At 41.7% G+C, this 20825-nt stretch overlaps 2 protein-coding genes across 5 annotated transcripts in view; one reads left to right on the top strand and one right to left on the bottom strand.

Moving 5' to 3' along the window:
* CCDC73 (coiled-coil domain containing 73) overlaps positions 1 to 20097 on the bottom strand; it is a 91189-nt gene extending 71092 nt beyond the window's left edge. Inside the window, exons 1-2 of one of the 4 annotated variants that reach the window (XM_035327765.1) lie at positions 19771 to 20097; positions 19347 to 19513 (exon numbers count right to left, since the gene is read on the bottom strand). The gene's annotated coding sequence lies outside the window, so the exon portion shown is untranslated. The other 3 variants (XM_035327761.1, XM_035327763.1, XM_035327764.1) reach the window with 3 other exon arrangements.
* PRRG4 (proline rich and Gla domain 4) lies at positions 5348 to 11089 on the top strand. The gene is made up of 5 exons (XM_035327767.1): positions 5348 to 5487; positions 8475 to 8638; positions 9060 to 9108; positions 9481 to 9616; positions 10314 to 11089. The coding sequence occupies exons 1-5, from the start codon at positions 5382 to 5384 to the stop codon at positions 10540 to 10542; spliced, it is 684 nt and encodes a 227-aa protein (XP_035183658.1). The 5' UTR covers positions 5348 to 5381; the 3' UTR covers positions 10543 to 11089.
* Positions 20098 to 20825: the final 728 nt, after the last annotated feature.

Raw genomic sequence — 20825 nt, 5'->3', positions numbered from 1 at the left:
TAGGATAAACTAGATTATGACTCTGAGATGGAACATTAGTCAAGCATTAAAGAGTTCAGCACCCTTTGCGAAATAGTCTGGCTTTGTTGTAAAGTGTTAAGAGTTGTACGCGCATCTGAGATGCAGTCACAACTGTTCTGCTGGAAATGAAAGCTGGTGTTTGGGGGGCCACAAAACAAAAAGCCGTAAGACATTGTACCAATTTTCCTCATTTGACCTCTCTGAGAAGAGGGACTGCTTACCTAAGTTTTCCACATATTTCCTTAGATAGGAAGATAGTTAAAGCAGCTTGTAATCATTGACCTTAACATTTTTAGAAAAACAAACAAAAAAACTTCACTTCTGCCTACTCTATGAATTTTATTTATTTTTCAGAACCTGCTTTTAGACCATAGCAAAGACTACCTGCATCATCAGACCTGTGCAGGCTGTCCCTGACACAGATGGTGCTCTCATTCAGATTAAAAACCTCAGAATTCTCACCAACTGCTTCCTCCAATTCAACAAAATTCACTTTTTCCTTTATCTGGCTACTTAGTACCCCAGCCCATTTTCTAAAAACCATAATCGATGTAAAAAGAATGGCAAATTACCATGTGAAAACATATATATATATATATATTATAGATAGATCAACACCACTGTCTACAAAATCAGAATTCATGAAGAACACTACAAAAAGTTTGTAATCTGTGTATCAACTCTAACAACCATTAGGTCAGCTTGGATAAAAGCACCTAAAATAAGCACCTCACCTAAACTGACTGCTACTCACCAGTGGAAATAATTTAATTTTTATTATTATGTCCCTAAAGAAAACTCCTTAAAATCCCTTTCTCACCTTAAGTCCTAAAACAGCGTCCCACCTCATAAAACCCACAAACACAAAAATTTCTAGTGGATCAGTCAAATCGAAACTGACTGTATCACAGCGACAAATGAGAAGTTTACCAAACGACTCCACAGCTACGACAATAAATGCCGGGCATAACAAGCATCAACTTCATTGCATTTATGCACATCAGAAGCCCACGTTGCTGTGTTTGCTGCTTGAGCTGAACAAGATCAAGACAAAACCAAAGCCGTCCATCTGGTTTTACAGTGCTTCACTTACAAGTGACCTGACAGCTCAGTTTCATTATGAAGTGAAACTTGGCCTTATGCAGCTTTTTCTTGCATAGTTTGATAACAGATTATTGGCAGGAACATTCAGAATTATAAACTAGAACTGTAAGAGTAAGCTGAGAGGCCAGCACAGAGCTCCCTCTAGTGCGAGCAAGAAAAGGAAGTAACATGAATACAGGGTATCAGCTGGTCTGAGAAATGCGTCACAAGAAACGTAATGCTACAGAAATAGTTAAGGAGCTAACTAATAGTCCCAGACTTGAGCAATTTGGGAGGAGAGACTGAAACATCAGGGCTTTTGCTCTACATTCACAGCTGTGCTGAGGCTGGGAGGGCCCGCTGGAGGTTATCCTATCCACCCCCCTGCCCAATCTATAGATTAAACAACAAATGTTAATTTGCTAAGTGGATGTATGACTACTTTTGTTATTTATGTGCTATTACAAGTGTTAGCTTACTGCTCAGAAATAATGGTTAACAGTTTAGTTGTTGCTAACTAAACGTTCAAATTAGGTGCAGGATTTTTTTTTTTTAATCTTTAGGAAAAGTTCTGCCTCATTTGGAAACTGAACAATTAACATTAACCTATCAACCTGTCCTTAAAATCTTGTTTTGTTTTCTTAATAGCAAGAACAACTAAGTTCTCACTTTTTGTTTTTCTCTTACGCTGCCATAGGAGATGTAGGTCCATTTTTTATTTTATTTTATTTTTAGATAGAAAAGCGACTAACTCTCCTCTGAAAGGAGCAAGAAATAACACCAGCAGAGATCAGTTTTATGAGATAAATTCAAACTTTTAATTCCAAGAAGCCTCATGACCAACGCTTGAAAGCCTTCATTCATCATATCTTCTGGGGATGAAGCAATATTCCTAACTGATAACAAAGTAACATCTATAGCAGAAACCGAAGCATATTTAAAATGTACTTAAAATTCTATTACAGCATCATTAAAATAGTAACCTTGATTTGAAATAAAGATTTAACAGAGGCAAGTTTGTCACTCAACATGATATCATTCTTTATGTCTTCTATAAGACCAATCAACTTAGCTGGGGAAAAAATAAATAAAGAAATTACACCTCTATAGGAAGGCAGAAGAGACAGCAGGTGGTACCTGAGAAAATATTGGTCTTCTCCAAATACGAGCTGGTCTAACATAATCCTTCCCTGCAGCATACACCATGTGGAACAGTTATCCAGCACTCTGATACAGTTCACTCAATTATTGAGATACTTATTACTGAATGTGGTAATTAAGAAACACTTTGATGTTAGCTGCACTAAAACAATGATTAAAATCTAAGCTATGTCACATTAGCTTGAGTAAAAAGGCATTACTTCTAAATCAAGCCAGAGTTAACTGTGTTTCTGCCCAGGTACAAACATGAGAACTTCAAATATAATTTTGTATAACAAATGAACAGCATGCGATTCAGGAAATGAAATAAAGCAGTGCAAAGAACCAAACAGATGCACACACTTCCAAAGTCCACAAGAGGGGGTCCCTCAATTATACAATCATGTCACAGCGTATCATATTACGAACAATCGGTAAACGCCTCATGAGAAACTGGGCAATAGCTACAAGGAATTTAATATTTGAGAACTTACGGTAGGCTATATTTGCATACCGAGTGAGAAAAAGGGTGTTACTTTTCCCGACCCTATGCTGAACAACCAAAAAACATCCTTGATAGCACAGTCTGAATGGGATGCAGCTAGCAAGGAGCTAGATGTATTCCTGTCCCCAAATACTCCAAACAGAAATCAGCCAAGCATATTATACTTGGCTATACTGAAATAGATACACTGCTACTCATTTGCAGTCAAGTAATTAACGTATGCAGAAACAGCTTAGATTGATATCACGCTCTTCTTGGGAGCCGTGCAGCGTATTTTACTTATGCTCAAACACACCACGGAGCTGTTGTGCATTCATGCCCCTGTGCTGCAGCCGTCCGTGGGTATTTGGCTGGTTGGCAGGCTGACAGAGACCCTCACGTAGGAGCTCGGGCTGAGAGCTGAGCAGCCACGCACAGGAGGAAGCCACAAAGTCCTTTACAAAGTAAAGGCTGTTTCTCTTGTTTTCCAGCACATAGCCACCAGGTAGTCTCATCTTCCTTCTTATCATTATCTGGACAATAAACAATCTATGCTGCTCTTTCCTGATATACTGCAGTTCTCTTAGCCCTCAGTTGCATTGTAAGTAAATACACAATTGTACTACAGAGCTTTCTGTTGAGATCTCCAGCAGCTAAGAAGCATTAGAGCAATCAGTTTAAGTTACACACTCATCAAGTATCTCTTAACTGCACTGTTGATGTCACAAAGTAAATATTTAGCCACAGTCATCATTGCTCCAAACAGTTTTCCTTATTCCACACATTAAAAGATTTCTGTTTTTCTCCCGCAAGTATCTGATCACTTCCACCGGTATTATCCCGTGCCCTTTGTGTACTCTCCCCTGCTTTTGTATACACAAACCACTCCAGCACTTAAATAAATAACGCAACCCAGTGACTACGGGAAAAGCGCTAGCACAAGCACAAATCACGCTCGGTCCCTGAATTTCCTGCTAGCAAAATTACTCCTCTCCCAGTTCCCAAAAGTTACTTCGGTGTGCAATTTATTGCTGAACAGAATTGCCATATACAACATTGCCAGAACACTTCCTTCAATGTCTTCTCACCTTACCCTTTGTGGCTTTTCAAGTACCACTTCATGTCCTTGCTAAGCACCACAAACTGTTTGAGAAAATACTCTCAGAGCAAACTCGAAGCAGTCCCTTGGAGAAGCCCGATAGCCACAACCTGGTCAGTCCGCACCATGCCAGGCTGCTCCTCGGGCCGGGAAGGAGGGCGGAGGAAGGCCCTGGGTGCTGGGTGCCTCTCACAGGTGTGTGCTAGGTGCTGGGTGCCTCTCACAAGCCGTGGAGCCACCCAACGTGAAGCAACCCAATGTGGAGTGACCCAACGTGGAGCAACGCGTCCGCCTCACTGGCGGAAAGGAATTACTTTCATGAGCGTGAGGGGAAAAAAGGGGGGCTGAGGGGGCAGGCAGAAAATTCAGGATGATTCTTTTTCCCTACCAGGTCAGAAAGACCTGATGAAGATGAAAATGCTGTAGCCTGCTGTTTGGTAAGTAGCTGCTTCTGGCCGAGCAGCGAGTTTTGGGGTGCGCTGCCACCCAGGCACCCTTCTCACCTCACGGTTTGCTCTCAGCTGGTACCCTGCTGTTAAAGCAGGTTTTTCCTCGAGGCAGTGAGGAGCCAAACATGGTTTTCAGCATTTTCACCAACCCAGCAGGGAGAACTTCTCCTCAGCCCTGGTTTCAACAGTAAAAAGCGTTCAAAGCAGTGACGAGGGGATTTCTCTGGGTGAATCGCTAACCAGGAGTGACAAACGAAGTTCCTCGTACCCTGTCCTCACGGGGGGGTCAGGTCAGCCGAGGGTACGGCCAGAGCCCCCGAAGCGAAGCGGCCGGGGCCCCGCGCCCCTTTCCCTCAGGGCGTTCCGGGCCCGGGCCCCGCAGGGCGGCGGCTCAGGTGCGGCCCTGCCCCTCGGCCGCGCCCTCTCTAGGAAGCGATCGCTGCGGGGCGGCGAGGCGGCGGCCCCGGCAGACACCGTCCCGCCGGAGCCTCGGCAGGGCAGGTAGGGGAGCGCCCCCGGGGCCGGGGCAGTCGTCGAGGTGGGGGGCCGAGGGCCGGCCGGTCCCTGGGGGGCCGCCGCGGGCGTCCCGGGGCAGAGCTGGGGCTGAGCGCGGGCTCGACTGTGGCGGTCGCCTCAGGGAGGGGAGCGCGGGCTGCTGGAGCCTGAGGGGGGGCAGGGGCTTTCTCCTGACAGACCGGGTCCTGTCCGCGTGTTCACGCCGGGGGCCTGCCTTCTCACTTGAAGCGAGAGCCGGGGGCCCTTTCGGGGCGCTCCGTGAGAGGCCTCTCCCGGTAACGTGCCCGCCGAGCCCGTGTGAAGCCGCGGTGTAACCTCGTCCCCGGGAGGGGAGAGGGCATTGTGCTGCTGCGGCCGCAGGCCCGGTGACATGTGCGGATGTTATGCAAGGGAAACTTCAGGGACACGCAGGACCAGTTTGGGTCGGTATTTTTCTTCTGGGGAACCATTCGTCCAAGTGGCGTGTAGGTACTTGCGTGGGATGACTTCACTTGCAGGATTCATTCAAGGTTCATCACCGACACCTCAGCGGAGCGATTGCGCTGTTTTCCTGAAGTCACGTTAGTTTCTGTCTGACAGATCCCCCACCATGTTTGTGGCTTTGGTACTGCTGTGTCAACTCCACACGACGGTGTTTGCGTTTCCGCACTGCGCAGAGAAATTAAGTGACCTGAAGCACCCGGATTCGAAAGATGGTAACTTATTTATAACATAATTTTGGGCTTCCCAAAATAAAACTGTATTTAGTTTCAGTTCTACTAATTTCTAAACTACTTTCTTCTAATGCGGGCAAATACTTTTCTGCTTCATAAACGTATTTTACAGTTTTATTCTTTAGTACAGTTGAATCCCTTTCGCTGAAATGTGTGATAATTTGGGTATCAGGATTATATATGTATTGGATTCATTAGTAAGCGAAGCTTGGGACAACTGAGCTCTAGGTCTTTGGATTATTGTCATTGATATGAACAGAAAAACATCAAAATTTCCAAAGTCTGAAATCTGTATTAAGATGGTATTGCTTTGATACTATCTGAGCACATTACGTCATAGTTTTGTATACCTAGAATTCATTTATATTTTAAAGTGTTTATTTGCTTGGTGTTTGAGACTTTTTTTTTTCCTCAGTGCCAGATCCTTTACAACACCTTGAAATATAGTGCCAACATTGCAGGTCCTTAATTTGGAAAGAGGGAGGTGGAAAGGAGGTAAAAACAAATTTAGTATCCAAGAAGGATTCAATCTCTATGATGCTGAGCCATCATAGTTAAGCCCTGATGTTTAACATTTAAGTGTCAGGGCTTCATAAAGGAATTTTTAAGATAGCTGCCCAGTCTCCTCAGTGAGTAAGGAGTGCAGAAACCTTAATTCAGACTTGCAAGAGCCATTACGTTGAGCAGGGGACTCCTTCAGGGCAGTAGGTTGAACAGAAAACATAGCCAGCAGAAGAATGCTGAGTACAGGTTATTCATTAAAATCCATATTGCTCTGGGGCAAAACACAGAGCTGCCAGGCTGCCTCCACCCTCCAAGTTCACAGCATAGAACCTTATTCTGGCAATAGACTTTTTTTTAAGACAAAGTTGGAAAGTGAGAGGCCCATCTCTTTTATCCAATAATTTAGCAACTAGAACAATAGCCAGGAATATGGGGTACCTGCCCTGGGAGGTTACCTCTTCAGCATTTTCTAAGCCTCTTACCACTAGAGTGACTTTATTCAGCACATTGCATTGGATGCATTTTTAATTAAATGTTAGGCATGCTAAAACGGGATTTACCATCTTGTTGAACTATGGCCCAAGAACTGCAGAAGTGCATCCAGTTCCCTCACGTGTAGCAGAGAATTGAAGTTCACGTTTCATTCTTTAAATACTATCTTAATCATGAGATCGTATGTTATTTGGAGGTGGAGACAGGTGCACATTGGCTATGTCCTACGAAGTGACAAAAAGCACAGGTAAATGGATGAAGGCTCTGAGAGAGAAAAGGAGCTTGTATCACTGGGAATAAGGGGTCTTAGGTTCTACTCTATTCTCCAGGCAGCCTCACCATGCACTTCACATTCATTAAAATGCAGCAATTATCTAAGTTAATTGAGAAGTACAGCTAATAGCACTTGCACAGTAAGGTATAAAACACTACTGAACAAAACCAAGTATCTGTTTCAGAAGTATTAAGTTAGTCCTATGTGATTTGCAATGAACCAAGATATTATTTATTTCCATGTAATTCTTTTTCCTTTCCACATTTTTTTTTGGGGGGGGGGGGCGGGGGGGGGGGTTGAAATCCTTCTCTCTAGTTACCCTTAGACACTGCATATATATTTTAAGCTTAGATTTTCATGCAACTAATTTGAAATAACAGATTTTCCTTCCTTCACAAGTGTGTGCAGGTGCATATGATTCCTTCTATAAATACTGTAATATTTCTTGAATACATTGTAGTATCAAAGGCATAAACAACCAATATGCAAGTTATACTTCAGTTTTCTTAGTTTCCAGAGAGTGAAATATTTTGAGATACCACTGCAAGATCTAATAGTAACTATTATGATAAAAATTCCAGAATGATGTGATAATCTAGCCAAACAAGCTAACAAGAACACAGAGCTAATTTGTAGCTGAGTAACTTTATTCTGAATCTCATCTCCTTTTTTAGCTGTCTGGCTTGGTATGTAACAATGCTGTTTCTGCATTACAGTTGCAAAAATAATCCTCCAGTCATGTTACTAAACCAAATAGTCTGGATTTCTTAGAGTACAGATTAGGCTTTCACTGAAAACCAAACCAGAAAACTAGAGCTGTCATATAAAGATGATATTTCTTAAAAGAAGCTATAGCAAGAACAGGCTAAAACTTGACTATGAAAAATGCCTGGTGAGAAAATGCATTCCTGTATTCCAAAGCCTTCTACAATTTCACTAACTCTTCTGGAATCTTACCTTACAACTTACTCTGCAAGGGCTTCTAATAAGCACAAAAGAAGAAAAGAATTAAATTTCTTCAGAAATGCCTGCTGCCAGTAACATTCCGATCATGGACTAATTTAAAACAAATAAACATGTCAATATGCCAATCTGTACATAAAACTTGCTGCCACAGTTGTGAAAAGAGAACTGAATAGGACTCTGCGGCCGGGATTTAAAATCTAGTCTGTAAACAAACGTTGAAACTCACAGACACCTGAATATTGATAGATGTATTTTGAAGATTCTCTTGAAAGAAGATGACTTTTTCTTTCCCCTCCAGTAGGTCAGCATCTTGCTGAGTTTCGATCTGACTGAATTTCTGCTTTCTGTGACTACGCTTTGTTCTCAAAGGCTCCAGTGAAAAACTGATGCCCACATCCCAGAAGGGATAATACTAAAACTTGGACTTTCAACTGCTGTCTTGAGAACCAAATTCTCTTGGCCATTATATGAAATAGCTGAAATGCTTTATGAGAGGAAAATATGTCCATTTTATATTGCGTAACTGGAAAAGTTAACAGCAAAGACAACATATTAGGAGGAGAGCTTGATGTTTTTTTCTCCTCTTTGTAGTTGAGAAGAAGAGAACTTCTACAGGAAGAATTTGACTCAGCATAGTCCCTTTAGGACATTAACCACTCTTTAAAAACACCATATGTAGCCTTCCCAACTTGTTTTAAATCACTTTTTTTTTTTTTTTTTTTTTTTAAACCAGTGTTCACATCAGCAAAGGAGGCTAATTTATTCATTGGACGACATCTTCTGTACAACAGATTTGATTTTGAAGCATTCACACCGGATAACCTGGAAAGAGAATGCTTTGAAGAGCAGTGCAATTATGAAGAAGCCAGAGAAGTATTTGAAGACCCTGATAAAACGGTAGTTGTTCAAACAAATTGGTATATACTGAAGGAGGTTATTGAATATACAATTACTGTATTTGAATACTATGTAATGGTTGTCTGAACACTGGCTCTTGCTGCATGCAACTGTCACCATTTTTAGTATTAGAATATTTGCTAACTTCTGCAGGCAGCAATGTCTCTATGATGTAACATTAGACAGCTAAATGCAGTTCAGTATTTCACCAACTGGCATTCTATTCTTTATGAAATTGTAATTTTTATGCAAATTTGAATGTATGACATAAATATGATGGGATAAGCAAGTACAAATCCCTCATCAAGAGTTGCTTCTGTTTATGCCATTGTTAAATTCTGCCTACAGTACCACATTTTAAAAAATGCTCAAGACTGCCAATTATGGATCTCTTATAAATCTGATCCTTTGTATTTTACAGATGGATTTTTGGAAAGAGTATTTAAGTAAAGGCCCTAAAATAAAAACAGGTAAGTCATCTTTTTATTACTTTCTCATATTGCAATGTCTTGTATTTGTTATAATAGTACCTCCTTAAAAATACACCACTTAGCAGATCCACAATTTGATCAGGGTCACAAGTATGTGAAGAATTATTTGGAAGGCACTGGAGGAGAGACATCTCAAAAGTTTTACATACAGAAAAGGGAACATCTACTCACCTCAGCTTCAAGCTGAATGTGAACTGTGTTGCACTGATATTATGGCTTCTCAGAGCACACCAGACGTTTGTGGAAAGGAACAGCTTCATAGCACAGCAAAATCAGTATTTCGTAGTGTATACTATAGAGTATGTAGATGGGAAAAACCCTATCTGAAAATAACCAATGTTTTATTTTCAGGTGATGAAGCACTACAAAAGATTAATGTTACAGGACTTCTCATCAGTCTAGTTGCTGCTGGAGTAATATTAGTCATAATTGGACTGCTTATCTTCTACTGCTGCAGAAGTAGATGCAAATCAAGGCAACCACCAGGGTAAGGAACTTCACTGCTTAGAGAAGGAAAAAAAAAAAAAAAAAAAAAAAAAGTAAAAAATCCACCTTGGCCTCTTACAGTGGAATTTATAAACCATCATTGGTTGGTCTAACTGCGTTCTCAGGTAAGCCAGTGGGAGCTCTAGTTCTCAGTTTCCTGGAAGCAAAGTTAGGTGAGGACTAGCTGTAAGTAGTTTTGCTGAAGTTAATTAGTAACACAAAAACATAAAACAACGCTTGCATAGCTGACAACTTCTGTTTTTGTGTTTGTGTGTCTTCTTGAGCCCAAATTACCCTTACTTAAAAACACAATCAATTTGATAGGGTGGGGCCTGCACTGGAAAGTCTAAGTGTGTTCTATTTTGCTCTTAAAGTAGAGCGAATGCACTTCATGGCATCTAACCTACTTCGGATGTGGAATGAGGTAGGTCGGAGGAAATGCTTCTCTATCAATTCTCCAGCTTCATCCTAAACTTCAAAAGAATACAAGAGGAGTCTGTTGTCTCTTCCCTACCCATTTCCCGTTAGTGAACTATTCTTACCCTGAGGTTTGAGGAGTGTATTTGGATTTTGTTGTTTGTGATCATTAAAGGCAAGGGTAGCTCTTTTTATTATCGTTTTAAAACAAAGACTTTATATTATCTCTTCCATTTATTAAAACAGAAGCTGCTACTTATAATGCTGTTAACTTTGTTTAGGCACTTGGATTATGTAAGAAGTAGAAGACGTAATTCTACCAGCATCTTCAGAAGGCATGAAGAATTTTCTTTAAATCCACTTCCTCTCAGAACTGATGAATCAGGACTACCAACTTATGAGCAAGCAGTTACTTCAGGTGGACAGCACGATGTACCACCACCCCCTTACCCAGGGCCCCCAAAAGGGGCACGGGTGTTTAGAAAGTCCATGTCACTCCCTGCCCCTTAGCTACAACCCTCCTTCTGGTGAGAGGGGGTATTACTGAAGCATAACATACTTTTTTAAAGTGCGCTACCTTGCATATTGCAAGACAGTTTACAAAAATGTGAAAGATCTTTAGCATAACTAGGAGCAACTGAAAATCCCATTTGGGAGAAGTGATCTGTTACAACGACTGCTGGACTATTCTTTGCATGAGGTTATTGCGCTAAGATGAGGGAATGTATCAAGATTAAGTCTTGTACTGTTACACTCTTCCACATGCACTTTGAGCCATCCCATCATACTATTGATGTTTCATTAATAGTTTCATCTTGTTTCTTTAGAAGGAACAGTATTTTAATTGGTTTCATAGACACTAACCATTTTTGTGACTTGATGCTTTCAATCGCTAAGAAATCTACTTTATTTTTTGATGTATTCACTTTACTGCTGTGTAATTTTCTATTCATTCTAGTAATAGATTTGAGTATAAAAATTATTTCATGAGTTGATCAAGTGTAAATGTGTTACTACTTCTGGAATACATTGGCTTGTTTTAGACATTGCTGGTTAACACTAGTTAATTTTATGTATTTTTGTGATTATTTCGGATGAAAAGGAACCGTTAATTGCATGGCACATTACCCACTCAGACAAAGTATACTTGAATTAAAATGGTTTTTGATACTCCAACATGGTATTTAATGTACTACCAGTATTTTTTTTTTTTGGGGGCCCCCCCCCCCCCCCGGGGCAGGGTGCTAAGCAAATAGCTAGAAATTTGTCCCTTGTTAAAATTACGATTAGGATACTTTGTCTGGAAAGTACCCAGGTTCCACAGATAATGTTCCCCTTGGAGTCTAAGTATATAAATGGGGGGAGAAGAGCCATTTTGCTTGTGGAATAATATGCCAAATTACTCCACGCTTTTCTCTAGATTTTTTCCTGGGACACACACTAGTTAAACGGGACTGACAGCAGCACGTTCAAGGAGAGGGATTTCACAGGGCTTGTAGAAGTTCAGATTCTGTACTGTTTTATGCAATGATGTATGCAGCTGGCAAGATCACAAATAAACTACAGAAATTATACAGAAGCCTACTTAATCACTTGAAGTTTGATTCTTCTGCTATTCCTATAACTCATTACGCAATGCAAGCAAGAATCTTGACCTTCATATAATGAAGAAAAAAAAAAGAAAAAAAAAGAAACAACCTAGGATGAGTAACTTCACTGCTAAAAGACCTTACAGCGTGGATGTTAAACTGCACTTTTTATATACTTCTATAGAGTATAACACTTCAAAATTAGTCAATGAATCTGCAGTTTAGACCCTGAGGGTATTCAAAATATGCAGGGACTGACATTCAATTAGCGGTTACATGTTAACAATTTACAAGACACGTCCTGTACATTATAAATACGGAGCAAAGTTTAAAATTAAATTAAACATAAATAACAGACTTACCTCATCTTAGATAGGGAAAAAATTCCCAAGCAGTCCATGGGGTTGTTTCTTTTGCTTTTCCTTTCATAGAGGGGCTACCATGTCAAAACGCTTACCTTGTATCTTGTTTTGTTTTAGAAGTTCTTATTCATCAGGGTAGGACAGGAAAAATAAACAAGAGGTAGACCATGATGTCTTGTGAATTCGGAAGTGTTGCCACACTTCCATATCTTACACACCATTTCCTTTGAAAATGTAGTTACTATCAGAATATAGAAAACAGCAAATAAAACTCTCCTTAGGTGGGTGGAGGAGGTAGTTTTAGAGGAGCTTTTAGAAAAGCAAAGCAGGAGCAAATTTAATCCAGCTTGTGTACAGATATAAATCATCAGGGTTGACCTCAGGACTTTCTTTTCAAGGGCTGGCAAGAAAGGCAGTGGATTTTAAGTTAACAGGCATCTACTGTGACAGCTAAAACCAGAAGTGTCTAAATGAAACACTGAGAAAAGCTATGCAGTACTTCAATTCTGTTTCTCGCAGAACAGGTTTAAACATGTCACAGTACTGAAATGGTGTTGGCTGTCACCTTGGACCATTTTCCAAAACTTACTTCGTGTTGTCTTTTCACCATCATACTAGTTTACAGCATGCAACCTTTTAGAAATCTGAATTGATTATTAGTTAGAGCAAATAACCGACGGTCAGAAAAGCAGTCTCCAACTCTTGTCAACTGAAAAATAAGTCACCTAACCTGTTTTTTGCTTCAGTGACACATGAAAGCCTGCTATTTCATTTCTCAAATCCTCTGACGAATAGTATTTTAAGTGTTACGTGTGTGTGCGTGTGTAAAAAACTGGAGGAGCAAAAACAAAGGACCACATGGAAGCATACTTCCTCTGCAGTTTAGGAAAATGTGAGTCTTGAAGCGTTTGATTTTGGTCCTATAGAAGCCTATGGCAAGGTTTTTATTGACTTCAACTGCTCTGGAATTGAAGCCAAAAATGAAACAACTGATTACTTCAGGTAGTAAAAAAAATACAATGCACTACCACATTATTTACCACAATGCTGTTCCCAAACCCAATTTATAGGTTATTCTATTATCTTAATTATGTCTATTTACATAAGCCAGGATTTTTGAGGCTGATCTGCCCTCGAAAAGTATATTTGGAAAGCACAGGAAGATCCTTCATCTTTCCTACATTACTAGCTCTGAATAAGCTGCATTAATTATCTATAGGAGGTCACTAGCAATTCTTTTTGATTACTCTGATCAACTACAGTTCCTTTACAGCCTTTTTTGCCCCTTCTTTAAACAAAAAAGGCAACCTTTCTATTTACAGTCTCATCTTGCAACAAAAGTTTTATTGCTGCTATCCTCACTGTTCCATGCGGTGAAGAACAGGAGGGAACCACCAGGTTTGAAACTCATCTATAAACACTTTAAGCTTGCTCATTCTACACTGTAAATTCTTTTAATTTAATCTTGTCACATAGAAACTTACCACTATACAGTTTTCACAGTCAAGAACTTTGACATTTTCCTCTCAAAAACGTTAAGCACGCCTTCCCCAATCTGCTGCTCTTTATTCAGTGGTAACTTCTTTCTAGTTGTTCCTGAACTGTGTAAATGGTTCTTGTGACTACTATATTTCAACCCTCCTTATACCCATCTAGCATGGCCTTTTGAATGCAGTTGTCACTAGTTACATTTTTATTGCAACTTTGATGTTAAGTGCTGGCATTCTGGGAGGAGAGAAGCAGCAACATTTAAAACTCTGCTTGTCTATTATCTTGCAAAACAATTTCCAATAAAAATTTGCACAGGCTAATCATAGCAAAAAGAACAAAGTCTAACTCAGCCTACGGTTTTATTATTATTATTAAAGAAAAAAAAAAAAAAGGATAACCCTTTAGAATTTCATTTTGTGAAGCTGTTAACAGCAAGCATACTTCTTTGTGGCATACAGCAACTATCAAAGGGGAAGAAGCCTCTTTTTTTAAAAAAAAAAAAAAAATTACTAATTTCTACTCTGGACAAAAGCTTCCAACTTCACTGTTCTAGTTCACTTAAGCATCTGATGTATATAAATATGAAGTAAGGTTTTGAATTGTGAACAGCAGTCACTGGGCATGAAGCCCTCAAGACAAACAAGCCAACTGAACAAGTCAGTGTACCCTTCCATCCTCCTTGACTTTCACCAGACCTTCGGTGGGAAGCTTTAACACACTGATGTGGCAGAAAAATACCCATCTTCTAAGGGTTAGTTAAGTGAGCAAGATCACAACAGGTGTGCAAAAGCAAAGCAGGAAGCAGAACTTCCTTGTGTGGCAATGGTGACTTCAGCCTGCAGGGATGATACACATTGCGCAGTGGGAATAAACTTCTGCAGAGAGGCAGGGAGGAGAGATGAGGGCAGCTAGGTACAACTAATAATGTAGCACAACCAATTCAGACAACTTCCACAGGAGTGAGTAGGGTCAGTCTTACCTCCCTGCACATGACCCCACTACAACCACACAAGATGAGCTGAACTAGCTGGTTAAAATTCCTCAAAGAGTAGTAGTCTCCTGTATTTGAAGATCCAATGAATCTTTTAATCAGTCATCTAAACTGAGACTTGGAAAACAGCTGATGGGGTTTAGGGGCTTCAGCCTGATTAAGCCAAAGACCTGAAAGTATCAGAAAAATACTTCAGTCTTGAAATTGGTACATTTCAACACAAGCTTTGAAAAGGCCTTAGAATGGGTTTTGAAGTTCTGGTGCAGTGCTTGCTTCATTTAGGAAATGAGAAATACTTGAGATCACTCAAGTTGTTTAAGCAGCTTCAGTTAAATTCCATAAATATCAGTAACTACTAAATAAGTGTTGAGTATTACATCTCCAGTATTTAATGTTAAATACCCAGCTTGGATACAACACAACGGATAATATCCAGTAAATAAAATCAAATACTCCTTGTTAAACCATGAGCTTAATTAAGAACAAAATCTTTAAGTTCTCTTTTTTCCTACATTGCATATTTCTCCCACTTGCCTTACACCAGTGCTGGTGCTTACTAGATCCCTTCGTACATCAGTTGGATGTGCTCATCCAGCAAAAATGTAAACAGCTTTCTGGTGAGCAGGTGAGTTGAATCAACTCAAGTGTGAGTGGTGGCGCCTTAGAAGGTGTGGAACCACATGATCAGGAGGAGGGTTGCGAAGGTGAAGGAAACAGGGATTTCCCCCTTTGGTACAGTGTGCTTTCTGTCAGCTCACTCGTCTCTTGTAGCCTCAGAAGTGCCACGATTTAGTAGATCAACATTTGTTCTGCTCCTGAAGACTGAGATTCATTTGTCTGTAATTACACCCAAGCTTTTTATCAAATAAAGGCACTGAGCTTATGTAAAGAAATGCAAAGAAAGAGCACTTGCCCCAAGGCTCCAAGATAAAGCATGTTCTTTGAAAGGCAGCACTTTCTTCCCTATTTACACCTTTCCTAGCATCTAGCTTGATGTTTAAAGAGGCCAACTGCCAAATTAAATGCAAAATCTTATCTGTTAAGCAATTGCAATTTTCGGCTTTGGTCAGAACCACAATCACAATTACAACCCAAAAAACCACCCAACAACCAGTTGGTGATTAATAATGGGCCTGACCAAGGCTTGTGTTATTACTGCCTAACACCTGCTTACTCAGTGCTGCTTATGGAAGATAACCACAGCCTGGCAGCATCTTTACTTACACATAGCCCACACAAAGGTGCTACATCCACTGTCTGTAAGTGAATTCCTACTGTTTGTTCAGCACAGAAGAAAGAAGCTGAGAAATTTTATTCCGCACTCTTTTTAAAGTTTGTTAGATAATCAGTCCCCGCTCCGCTTTGGCGTGCACTTTTAAAAGCTTCATCTGATCACATACTCTCAAATTATTTGAGTATTTCTCTCTCTGAAACATTAATTTAAAAAAATATATATATATATATATGTCTGCAAGTCTTTGAAGTCCTTTTTTCCAATCAATTCTGAAGATTCCTTCTCCCAGCGTAAGGCAAAGCGCTAAGCATTTCTAGAGCTTTTGTTGACAAATGGAAGAAGCATAAGCCACTGAAAGCTAAACACCAAGCTGTCTGTGTACGCTAGCAAACTATTCACGATGCAGTGATAGTTCAAAGTACTATTATGAACTGAAATATGATCCTTTTGTCCACTTTCACCCACCGAGCTGTAAGCTCTGACTTGGAGTTAGCTGCACGCTGTGCTGTTAACTACTTTCTCCAACAAACAACAGCTGAAGCTGCTGGTCAGCACGTCCATCTGACTCTACTTCTTTCCCGTGATTTTCAGCCCATCAAAAATTGCCCTGAAGCATACCAAGCATTTTGCTGCAGAAACAACAGTATATTAACTGGAAGCTTCTTCATGCAAGAGATTTTTAATTATTTATCTTACACTTAAACATGAGGGAGGAGCCTGGATAAGACCAAAACCAAGCCAGATCTGTTATGGAAAGACAAAGTGCCTTTTACGGAAGAAGAGGGCATATGGGGACAGAGAGACACTGGAAAAGCCCTGTAGAGCAAGGTTTGCTGTACCTGCAGTGAAAAGGATGCCAAAAGCACAAGCAGCAACTGCGGGCCCTAGGAAGAATCACCCCATTCAGTAACACCTGCTGCCTCATGCACAAGGTCCCTCAGTGGCGCTATCCTGGCATTTAACATCTGCGGCACTGTTAAAGCTGTGACAGACCATGTAGCCTTCTGCCTGGGCAGTCCTGTACATATGCAACATGCAAAATACTCCATCACACTCAACAGAAACACTGGCTGATGTTTTTCCATTACCATGTGCAGTAATAGCACACTAAGAAACAAGTTAATAAATAAATCAGTTACAAGTAAGTAACAATGCCAAGCATGACCTGGAGCCCTATTCTGTCCCGGGATTGGTGACTGATGTATTGGTTTTAATTATGACCAAATCACATTTTACGACTGATTGTGATCAAATCACATGACAAATTGTGACCCAAACTGCCAACCACCCACTAGCTTGATCCTACATTTCATTTGGCAGTCACTTTAAACATAAAATGAAGCTTTACAAAGTGATAATGCCTTTAAGCACAGAGGAACATTATTTAATTTATAACATTTATAATTAGAAAAAGGAAAGAAAGAAAGGAAGTTTCACTGAGGGGCTGCTATATTAGCTAACACAGTTCTGCAAGAGCTGGCTGGATTCTGGCCAAGCCAGAGTACAAGCAGAGAAACCCATTACTGTCTGTGGAGGTAGTGCCTCAAGCACTCCTAGAGATTTCTGCACTGAATACGCCACAAACTACCTCAACTTCTCATCATCAAAAGCAAGTTTCCTGCTTTTGCTTGTCATCTCCTTCCTTTCCCACCTGCTTCTGGCTGCAAACTACTACTCTTTGCCCTGAACCAGCACTCGTTTGATGCAAAACAAGCTGACTCAGCTAAGTGGAATTAACATGAAAATGTCCTGGGAAAAAAAAATGTAAGTGTTCTTTTGCCAGGAGTGAATTTACTGCTCACCTTGTGGCAGGAGTGCATCGCAGGGAGCAGGAGATTGGAGCAGGGAAGGAGGAAGGGAAGGCTTTCGCCTTTGGGTGTCAGCAAGCACCTAAGGCATCCCATCCCTGCTGGGACACCATACCTGTAGGCAGTAACACATGCTGCAGCTTTGAAGATCACTCCTTGGACATTAGGGAAACAATCCCCACTAAAGTATCACCTTAAGTACCTAAATCTCTGCCTACATGGCTCATAATCATCAAATGACAATTCAGGCTCTGTAAAGGATTTATGTTATTCTTCCAAGTGGGGGTTATTTGTTTAGGGAGAGGAATGAGCAACAGAAATTCTGTGCTGCCCCAAGCTGGTATGCTGCACAGATTGGGTTACAGGGCTGTAATTTAAGATTTTTCTATATATATTTAAAAAAAGAAAAAAAGAAAATAATAATAATAAAAAAAGCATTACCTTGTTTTTCAGAAAATACAATTACTAAGTTAAATTTTTGATTTGAGAGATAAGCACATGTACTATCAACACTGGCTACAAGCACTCAACATTTATGAACTACAGCCCTGGATGCGTTAAAGCCCACTGAAGGTCAGTCCCTAAAGTAGTAGTTGCTTTTGAAACTGAAGCGTTCCTTACAAAAGCAAGAATCAAAATATTTCCAACCAACATTTAGAATCATGAACATGTCTAGTATGACTTCTAAATACACACCTTAATATATACACTTCAATTCACTCATTAAAATAACATACATAACTAACAGGATTTGTCAAATATTTTTGGGGCACTGCGAGACCTTTTAGAAAAGCTGTGCATGTGGCATGGATACGAAGACAATGTATAAGCACTTATTCTAGACAGACCCCTTTGTTGTCACAGAGAACATTACTACATACTTTTTTTGTTACAAAAAGATAAAATGGGCAAACTTCAATGCAACTTTCCAAGACAGAGGATGGCAACAAGCAGCAGGGATCAGTTTGATGAGAAAACTGCAGAAGTCTCACAAGCTCGTCTCAGGAGAAGTAAATTTTCTCTCAGACACAGAAAATGCAATCTGCTGGATAAACTGACTTTACCTTGTGGTTACAAACATCAAACATAGTGGACGTGTTCTCAGTCTACTCCACCTCTATAAGAACGACGTAAAACAAACTAAGCTTAAGAACAGCTATCACAACTTCTGCATATCTTTTCTCCTGATGGTAAATCTCAACGGATGTTTGTGTAGAATTTCTTATGCAAAGAGATCTTATTGTCACATACCAGCATTAACATCTACACCTTCTCTTTAGAGAAATAACCTGTAATGAAAACACACAACATTACAGTATACTTTAAGGTTCGTGTTGTCATTAATTGAAAAAAAGAATGAATAAAACACCGGTAGTTTTACAATTTATTAGCATATTGTTGCAAATTGTGGCAAGAAACTTGTGCAATAGCTCCACGCTAACACGCTGCAACCCACCACTACAGCGAGGTGGAAAAGGGATTGCGCTCCACCTACGTACAGGTATCAGTCTTTCCTCAGGGGCATTTGAAGCAAACAATGAACTTCAAGTGGAAGTGGTATTCTAATGGAGATGAGCGGACATCCTGCAGGGAAATCTAAGAAAAAACGGTAGGTCCTTCTGCCAACGGCCAGACTACTTTCAGTGCATCAGCAGCACAAGTTCTTCAGCATTAGCATAAAACCAGAGGCATTTTCTATCATCAGGCCTCGTTCATATGTAAAACAGCGACCCTTACATTTCCCAGGGAAAGGCCCCCCGCACCCCACCTCGCACGCACACTCTCCTCCCGCTGCAAGCGATACAGGTGCTAACTTATGCAAACACAAGGGAAACTCACTCTGCTGGTTTCTGTCTTTGGCTGGCTTCTTTTCTTCTCCTCTCTCCTCCCTCTGCCCTGGCCTCTCAGTGACTTTGCTCAGTCTCTCTGGTGCGGATGGCTCTTGCGCTCCCCTTTCCTTCCCACTCCAAGGACAGATTTCTTCCCACTGTTGGCCTCGCTTGAAGCTGGGCATGACAAGAACAGAGCCTCAGCTTTTCCTCTTAAAATCTTATCACTTTCTTATTTAACATTGATTGTTCCCCTTTTTCATTCCAGTGTTGATATATTAATATATATTGTGCTTTTTATGGGGGGGGAGGGCATCTAATTTGATTAGCCGTAGGCAAAAGTTTCTAACGTCAGTGTTTCACTGCAAAATTCATTTTACCCTGTGGTTTGACATTGCCTGGAGTACTACAAACTGAATCTTCAAAAGACTTACTTAATCATTAGCATACACCTTCCTCTTCAGAGCAAGGTCGACGCCTTCGGGTGCTCTCTTCTTTCCTCTCCGCAGCCCGGAGTCCTCATCCTTGCTCCTGGGGCCCTGCTGCTCCTCCTGCCTGCCTCAGCCCCCGTATGCTCAGCCTATAGGGAAGGCAAGATGCTGCCAGTCACCCACAGCCCCCAGCCCCACGCAGACGCTGCCCTCGTTTCCCACCCACGTCTGCGCAGTGGGTTCCCCTTTCCCTGCTTTATGCTTTCTCTTCTAACAGCCATGCAGCCAGAGACGTGGCTGTTTGCCACTCGTGGGCCCGGTGCCTTACGATGCTCTATGTATTTACATGTCATTTCGGTCTGCTCCTCTTGCCAGCATCCCGTCGTTCTTCTGGCCAGTTCAGACTCCAGGCCTGTGATGACTTGGCGGTGGAGAACACGCAAGCGTTTTGAGAAGGCCTGACGAATATAAGAAAGAAGAGAATATAATCAAGGATTTTAGCTTGAAAAAAAAAAAAAAAAAAAAAAAAAAAAAAAAAAAGGGCTGTTTTTATATTATTTAACCCCTGCACAACGTTATCAACGCGATGACCAAAGGCTGCAGGGCGGCACAGGCGGGCAGGAGGCAGCGAGCAAGGGAAGGGCTGCCCCGCGTCCCCCCGCGCTGACAGGACCGCGGCCGGCCCCTCGCCCCACCACGTTCCCCCTCGGCTCCCACCGAGGGCTAGCAGGAGCCCCGCGCCGTGTCCCCGCGCCCCCCTCGCCGCCCTCCATCTTGTCGGCGGCCCCGCGGCGGCGGCGCAGGCCCCGTCCGCCGGCGCTGCCCGGCGGTGCCGCCGCTTCGCTCGGCAGGAACAAGATGGCCCCGCCCCGGCCCCTCCAACAAAGCCCCAGCGCTCGGCTCGACGCGGCCCCGCCGCCGCCAAACCGGCCTCTCCCCCCGGCCCACCCCGCCCCGCCGCCAGGCCCGGCCGGGCGGCCCCCAGCTCGCAGACCTCACCCTCTCCTCCTCCTCCTCCTCTTCCTCCCCCTGGCGGCGGCTCCGCCGGCGGCCCCCCC

Source organism: Oxyura jamaicensis, chromosome 5, assembly GCF_011077185.1.
Source record: "Oxyura jamaicensis isolate SHBP4307 breed ruddy duck chromosome 5, BPBGC_Ojam_1.0, whole genome shotgun sequence".
NCBI classification, from domain to species: domain Eukaryota; kingdom Metazoa; phylum Chordata; class Aves; order Anseriformes; family Anatidae; genus Oxyura; species Oxyura jamaicensis.
This window is presented reverse-complemented; position numbering and strand designations above follow the sequence as displayed.

Coding starts and splice junctions, on each gene's coding strand:
- PRRG4 (XM_035327767.1), top strand. CDS start 5,382: ATGTTTGTGGCTTTGGTACTGCTGTGTCAACTCCACACGACGGTGTTT. Junction 9,109..9,480: donor AGGCCCTAAAATAAAAACAG/GTAAGTCATCTT, acceptor TTTTATTTTCAG/GTGATGAAGCACTACAAAAG. Junction 9,617..10,313: donor AAATCAAGGCAACCACCAGG/GTAAGGAACTTC, acceptor AACTTTGTTTAG/GCACTTGGATTATGTAAGAA.